Source organism: Chelonia mydas, chromosome 13 (genome assembly GCF_015237465.2).
Source record: "Chelonia mydas isolate rCheMyd1 chromosome 13, rCheMyd1.pri.v2, whole genome shotgun sequence".
Lineage (NCBI taxonomy): Eukaryota > Metazoa > Chordata > Testudines > Cheloniidae > Chelonia > Chelonia mydas.
The window spans coordinates 33385554-33393710 of NC_051253.2; the positions used below are offsets into that span (position 1 = coordinate 33385554).

The window sequence follows — 8157 nt, forward strand, 5'->3', positions numbered from 1 at the left end:
GATATTCTATGATTCTATGAAAGAGAAGAAATAAGGTGGAGAAGGGAAAAGACACATGGTGGTTGGAGAGACAAAGTCTCACATTCCAGCTGGTATTCAGGATTTAGCAGAAGCTGGTGCAGGTGGCCATGTTATCTGGGTGTCTCTCTCTCTGGCATGGTCTGCTCAGTACATGTCTCCAGATTAGGATCACAACAGCCCGGGATCCTAGGAAATAGTGGGGGTGGCAGCCATGATGGTGAAGCTCTCTCCAGCAGCCATTTTTTCTCCTAAATCTTCTTTCTTTAAGGACCCCAAAGGGAGTGATTGGCAGAATAGCCCATTCTCTCGATATTTTGTTCTCCAATTATGCCTAGTTTCCAAAACTCCAATTTTGGTTAATTGATTTCCAGTCCACTTTTTCTTGTTTACCAGGTATGATCTTAACACAGACCTTGAATTATATTGGGAGGGCTTTTTGTTTGAATGAATTCTCTCTTTCTATCTCTCTTTTGTATCTTTTCACATTGACATTTCTTGTTATCTGTTATTGTGACACTTTATAAACTGTTATCCATTCCCACATTGTTATGCTCACGATCAGAATAAGTTTATAGGTTCAGTTGTCACAACAGAGCCCGGGTCATGGAGCGGGATCTGACTGCGCTAGGTGCTGTACAAACACAGAACAAAAAGACAGTATATGGATCACGAGGCTGATCCAATCGGGCAGTTCTTGGGTTCCTATGTAGTACAATGTTCTCCAAACCCAATTCTGTCCTGAGTTACACCTTTGGAGACCCACCACCTTCATTGTGGCTGCAGGGATGAAAATGATTGGCCCTATAAGTAGTCCTTGATAAGCAAACCTTCCTGCCCCCCTTCTCCCCAGCCTGAATATGGGAGATTTTACCACACTCTGTGGAAGATATGATGGTTGGGAAGTTGGAACCTTTTGTGGTGGTGAGGTTGGGCATGGAATTTGGAGAAGCAAGGGCTGGAAGGCTGGTCTCCCCACCAGCGGAGAGTTAAGCATATGGTCCTGCTAGCAGTGACTTGTGGAGGAGTAGAGGGCATGAACTGCCAGGTCAGGTCAGTTTTTGGTTTTCTTTCTATGCTGGTTGTGCATCAGAAATGTGTTGGGTGTAGCAACCTGAACTGACACACAATAGAGGCTGAGGTTTCCAAGGCCACCTAAGGAACTGGGGGCCCCAATTCCTATTCGAATGGATGGCAATGAGGCATCTGCCTCTCTTAGGTAGCTTTGAAAATCCCAGGTGCAGTTTTTGTGCCTCAGTTTTACGCTGGCCATGCAGTGAGTACCACCAAGAGACCCAGCTGGCCTCATGTTAGGCCTGCCGATGCTCTTGCTTCGTGTCTTTCTGTAACTGAGGGACAGAGACATGTCCTCTGAGGAAGCCCAGTTGGTAAAGTCTTGCATGGTAAGAGGATGGGTGGCGTAGTGAGTATGGTCTTTGGAAACCCCTCATTCAATTCCTTCCTCTGTCACAGGCCCCTTTGTCGAGTCACTTAGTCTCCCTCTCCCTGGGTTCCTTATCTGTAAAGTGGGGTAATCATAGAATCATAGAATATCAGGGTTGGAAGGGACCTCAGGAGGTCATCTAGTCCAACCCCCTGCTCAAACCAGGACCAATCCCCAACAAATAGCACTTCCATTTATGAAAGGGATTGGGAGGAGGGGTGATGGTGGTAAATGTATTACAGGTTGTTAGATGCTGTTGTAATGGGAGTAATGTAAGTGCATTAGATATATAAGAAATGCTACTTTCAGACTGATGTAGTCATGAATTAAGTTGACACCCTAATAAATACATTGCAATTCCATTGGGTTTCACAGAAGAGAAAGTGGCTCTGTCTATCTGCACCCAATTTTTCTCTCAGGCACTTCAGTGTAGATCCAGAGTAACTCAATTGGCTTTGAGAGAACAGATAACTCAAACCTTTGGGGGCAAATTCTTCTCTCAGAATCCCTCATATAAATCCAGAGTCAGAGCCAAATTAACAACAACTCGAGCTCTTCTCACCCACAGACCTCACAGCACTTTAGGCTGAAGTTCAGTATCATTACTTCCATTTTACAGGTGGGTAAACTAAGGTACAGAGGGGGGATGGGACTTCCCCTAGGTAACCCAACAGGCCATTACCAGAGCTGGGGATAAAACCCAGTAGAGCGCTTTGTTCACTTGTGCACACTATCCTCTGGCTTAATTCCAAGATAGGACTCTGGCCTTTTCGGCCCAATTCTGTTCTCATTTAACCCGGTGTCAATCCAGAGTGACTCAGTGGAATTCTGCTGGCCCAACTGAGATCAGAGTCTGTCCCCCAGCATTAAGATGTGGAGATACTAGCGCCAGCAGTGGAGGTTCCCAGCCCCTCTGTGATATTTCCCTTTTTCCTTTCCCACCATCAGATCCCAAGCATGGGCAGTGGAAACAGCACCTCGGTGACGGAGTTCATCCTTCTAGGCTTCACATCAAGCCCAGAGCTGCGAGCCCTGCTCTTCGCGCTTTTCTCAGTCAGCTACGTCACCATCCTGCTGGGGAACGGCAGCCTCCTGCTGGTCATCCACCTCAATGCTCGCCTGCACACCCCCATGTACCTCTTTCTCAGGCACCTGTCCTTCGTGGACCTCTGCTACGCCTCTGCCATCATCCCCAAGGCTCTGAACAGCTTCGTGACAGGAGACGGGACCATCTCCTTCTTGGGGTGCACCGTGCAGTTCTGTGTCTTCGGCGGCATGCTGACCACTGAGTGCTGCCTGCTGGCCGCCATGGCGTACGACCGCTTTGTGGCCATCTGCAAGCCGCTGCTCTACACCGTTGCCATGTCCGATGGGGTTTGCACCTGGCTCCTGGCCTGCTCCTATGCCAGCGGCTTCCTGAACTCCTTAATCCAAACTCTCTGCACATTCAGCTTGCCCTTCTGTGGGGCCAACCAGGTCGACCATTTCTTCTGTGACATCACATCCCTGGTGAAGCTCTCCTGCACCGAGACCCAGAGCAACATGACCATCATCCTGGCCTCGGCCTGTGTCATCGGTGTCAGCAGCTTCCTGACCACGCTGACTTCCTACCTGTACATCTTCTCGGCCATCCTCAGGATCCCCTCCCATCAGGGCAGACACAAGACCTTCTCCACCTGCACCTCTCACCTCACAGCCATCTCCATCTTCTTCGGGACTCTCATCTCCATGTACGTGCGGCCCAAGCCAAGTTATTCTGCTCAGCAGGACAAAGCTGTCTCTGTGCTGTACACCCTAGTGATTCCCATGGTGAACCCCATGATCTACAGCCTGAGGAATAAGGAAGTTAAAGAGGCATTGAGGAGAAGGCTTCCTGTCACAGTCAGTGGTTTGCATCTTCCCACCCTTCCCTCTTCCAAAGAACCTGGCCTAAACAGAGCTTTCTATAACACATAGAGGGAGAAGAGCCAAAGACTAGATTACATTCACAAGGGGCTTTGCTAATGCTGATCCATCAAAAGTGGGCAGCAATTTTCAATGGACCCAAGGGATTTAGGTGCACAAATCCGTTCATATGCAATGAATGCCTTTCTCTCTTAGTATCCTTTTAAAATCCATGGCCAAGATACCACAGTGATGGGCAACAAAATAAAAACATGTTGGATAAATAGACAAATGAACAGACAACACGTAATGATTTTAATTTGTATCTACTTCAAGGAAGGGGTTAAATTACTGATCCATGGGGGTAACCTGAAAGTATCTTTATAGTACAGAAAGTCAGATGACCAACTTTTTCCAAAGTGGCTCTTGGTTTTGGCTCCCTTGATTTGTGAGAACTCAGCTTAGACACCTTAGTCCTGAGATGTCAGAGGAAATGAGCAACTGCAGCTCCTATCGTCCATCCGACTCTCCCTCTCTATCTCAGATGATAAGCTCTCCAGGTTGGCTTCCCTTTGGAGAAACGAGCTACACAGATTCAAAGTTTTGCTTTTTTATTTACACTATATACATGTGGCCTGGAACAGAGGTGGCCAGAAAGATCACACAGGCAATCCTTGCTATTAGAAATCTCAGCCCCCAAACCAACGCCCGATTCCCATACAGTATCTTTGCCCAAGAATTGCCTTTAGATAAAGAACAAATTTTCTTGCTATTTGCAAGAGCTCCCTGCAAAAAAAAAAATATATTAAATTAACAACAATAGAATATTTCTTCAAAGACTGAAAAGAGCTTTCATACTAAGAAAAAATGTAAGAGCACCCCCTTTTGACTCCTGCCATAACAATATTTTAGGGCAGTGGATGTATTTTTGTTAAGAAAATCAATCAATGTAATTGTGAAGCAGAATATATTCAAGTTATCAGACTGGATGGAATAAACATTTAAAGGTGCCTTGAATTATACTTTTTTTTTGGATTTTTTTTAATTCTTTCTTTCTTCAGAATAATTTGTTAAAAGTATTCTCAGAATAATCAGTAATAAATTACTTCCGTAGAAAAGGAATTATTAATATGTAATCATTTATTATTATTATTATGCAAATGTCTACAAAACAAAGGCTGAAGGGACCTATTATTGCTCTCTCTAAATGCATCAGAAGGTAAAACACCAGGGAGGGAGAGGAGTTATTTAAGGGCCAATACTGGCACAAGAACAACTGGATATAAACTGGCCATTAATAAATTTAGGCTTCATATTAGAGGAAGGTTTCTAACCATGAGAGGAGTGAAGTTCTGGAACAGCCTTCCAAGGGGAGCAGTGGAGACAAAAAAACTAATTTGCTTTATGACTGATCTTGATAAATTTCTGAAGGGGATGGTAAAATGAGACTACCTACAATGACATATGGCAGGGGTAACCAAAATTACTGACCCTCTGAGCTGCACATGACAATTTTCAGAAGTTCAAGAGCTGGGGCACACCTGCTGGGATTCAGGGATTCGGCCTGTGGGAGGCACCTGCCAGTGTGGAAAGGGGGTCTTGGGGTGCATCTGCTGTGACTCAGGGTTTCAGCAGGAGTGGGGCTGAAGCCCTGAGTCCCGGCAGAGGCACCCCAAGACCCCCTCTCCACACCGGGCAGAAGCCTCTACCCCACGACCCTTCTACAAGGCAGAGGCAGAGGTCCCAAGCTCACCCCAGCAGTCTGGTAGGTAGAGAAAAAAGGGAAGAAGGAGGATCCTGGGAACTACAGGCCAGTCAGCCTCACCTCAGTCCCTGGAAAAAATCATGGAGCAGGTCCTCAAGGAATCAATTCTGAAGCACTTAGAGGAGAGAAAGTGATCAGGAACAGTCAACATGGATTCACCAAGGGCAAGTCATACCTGACTAATCTAATTGCCTTCTATGACGAGATAACTGGTTCTGTGGATGAAGGAAAAGCAGTGGACGTGTTGTTCCTTGACTTTAGCAAAGCTTTTGACACTGTCTCCCACAGTATGCTTGTCAGCAAGTTAAAGAAGTATGGGCTGGACGAATGCACTATAAGGTGGATAGAAATCTGGCTAGATTGTCGGGCTCAACGGGTAGTGATCAATGGCTCCATGTCTAGTTGGCAGCCGGTATCAAGTGGAGTGTCCCAAGGGTCGGTCCTGGGGCCGGTTTTGTTCAATATCTTCATAAATGATCTGGAGGATGGTGTGGATTGCGCCCTCAGCGAGTTTGCAGATGACACTAAACTGGGAGGAGAGGTAGATACGCTGGAGGGTAGGGATAGGATACAGAGGGCCCTAGACAAATGAGAGGATTGGGCCAAAAGAAATCTGATGAGGTTCAACAAGGACAAGTGCAGAGTCCTGCACTTAGGACGGAAGAATCCAATGCACTGCTACAAACTAGGGACTGAATGGCTTGGCAGCAGCTCTGCAGAAAAGGACCTAGGGGTTACAGTGGACGAGAAGCTGGATATGAGTCAACAGTGTGCCCTTGTTGCCAAGAAGGCCAATGGCATTTTGGGATGTATAAGTAGGGGCATTGCCAGCAGATGGAGGGACGTGATCGTTCCCCTCTATTCGACACTGGTGAGGCCTCATCTGGAGTACTGTGTCCAGTTTTGGGCCCCACACTACAAGAAGGATGTGGATAAATTGGAAAGAGTCCAGTGGAGGGCAACAAAAATGATTAGGGGACTGGAACACATGACTTATGAGGAGAGGCTGAGGGAACTGGGGATGTTTAGTCTACAGAAGAGAAGAATGAGGGGGGATTTGATAGCTGCTTTCAACTACCTGAAGGGGGGGGGGTTCCAAAGAGGATGGCTCTAGACTGTTCTCAGTGGTAGCAGATGAGAGAACAAGGAGTAATGGTCTCAAGTTGCAGTGCAGGAGGTTTAGGTTGGATATTAGGAAAAACTTTTTCACTAGGAGGGTGGTGAAACACTGGAATGCGTTACCTAGGGAGGTGGTGGAATCTCCTTCCTTAGAAGTTTTTAAGGTCAGGCTTGAGAAAGCCCTGGCTGGGATGATTTAATTGGGGATCGACCCTGCTTTGAGAGGGTGTTGGACTAGATGACCTCCTGAGGTCCCTTCCAGCTCTGATATTCTATGATTCTATGAAAAGTTTGTTACAAGGAGGAGAGAGAAAAAATATTTCCATTAACCTCTGATGATAGGACAAGAAGCAATGGGCTTAAAATGCAGCAAGGGAGGTTTAGATGGGGCAATAGAAAAAACAAACTTCCTGTCAGGGTATTTAAGCACTGGAACAAATTGCCTAGGGAGGCTGTGGAATCTCCATCACTGGAGGTTTTAAATAACAGGTTAGACAAACATCTGTCAGGAATAGTCTAGCTATTACGTAGTCCTGCCTTGAGTGCAGGGAACTGAACTGGATGACCTACTGATGTCCCTTCCAGTCCCACACTCTGTGATTCTATAATAGATGCTTTACCAGATGAAGAGACTCCAGTGTGCAAAGTGATTTTTCTGCTTCTGTATGTTCAACAGGAGATAAGCTGTGGTTGTGTAACTTGAACAGAGTGGGACAGAAAGAACCAGGCTTGTATAAACCAACAAATGTCTACTGAAGTCAATGACTCAATGGAGGTATGATGATCTACACCAGCTTGATAGCTGGCCCCATTGACTGCAACAGGGCTGAAGTGATTTACACCAGCTTGGTATCTGGCCCCATTGACTGCAGTGTAGCTACGGCTGCTTCACACCAACTGGGGTTTCAAAGAGTTGAATTTAATGGATCTTTGACAATTGACGCTAGCTGGGGATCTGGGCTTTTGAAGTTGAACTGGGCCTCTTAATGAGAGGCATTTTGTGGATTTTCTCACTTAAGCATCATAATCTATTCTATCCAACTTGATCTGATTCAGTTCTGATGAGGTGCTTTCCAAAATCCCTCTTTAGGTGCCTAAATATCTTTGAAAATATGTCCCTAAATGACTTGAGAGCCTAAGTCCCATAGTTTATTTCTCTGAGACTTTTACATTAGCATCCATGGAAAGGTGTACATGCAGTCTGACAATGTTCAGAGGAAAAGGTAAACAACTATGCAAAGTAGAATCGCGAGGCTGGCTTTCATCACCTAGGGTTGGCTGTCAGCTGTCCCTACCAGTGCATCTCCAGGGTTCAAAATTATCTTATTAGCAATGACTATAGATTCCACTTACATTCAGGTTCCCATTTTACCAGCTGCTGCACAGACACACAACCAGAGAAAGTTTGTGTTCCCAAAAAACTCACCATGTAACCAGACAGCGCTGGAGAAAGGAATTGTCAATATCCACATTTTACAGATGGGACTTGAGAAACAGTGGGATTAAGGTTGAGATTTTCAAAGCGGCCTAAGCACTTTTGACACTAAAATCCTAATAAAGTCAATGAGATTTGGGCACCCAAATCCATCAGCATTTTAGCCTAAGCAGATTGCCCAGAGTCACACAAGGAGCTAGAAATAGATTCCAGATTTCCCAAGTTATAGTCCAGCATCTTCACCACAAAACCATCCATCCCCATGTTTGAGAGAGCTCCCCTCTCTTCAAAGGAGCCAAAGGGAGTTAGATGTTCAGACGAGTGCCTAATTACCTTAGGCCATTGAAAGTCCCTGCCTTTCCCCATAATATTCACCAGCTGAGACTATTGTTCCATGGAAGAGCCTTGTTGGAATTCTGCTGTCTTTGGCACCCATTGTCATCCATCCCAAATACCTGTCCACTCTTCAATAGCCTTGATCCTTCAGGGAGC

General features: G+C 45.8%; 1 protein-coding gene across 1 annotated transcript; it reads left to right on the forward strand.

The window, feature by feature from the left end:
- Positions 1-2416: 2416 nt before the first annotated feature.
- Positions 2417-4760, forward strand: LOC102943383 (olfactory receptor 1052). Its single transcript, XM_007070598.3, has one exon. The coding sequence runs from the start codon at positions 2420-2422 to the stop codon at positions 3416-3418; it is 999 nt and encodes a 332-aa protein (XP_007070660.2). The 5' UTR covers positions 2417-2419; the 3' UTR covers positions 3419-4760.
- The last annotated feature ends 3397 nt before the right edge of the window (positions 4761-8157 follow it).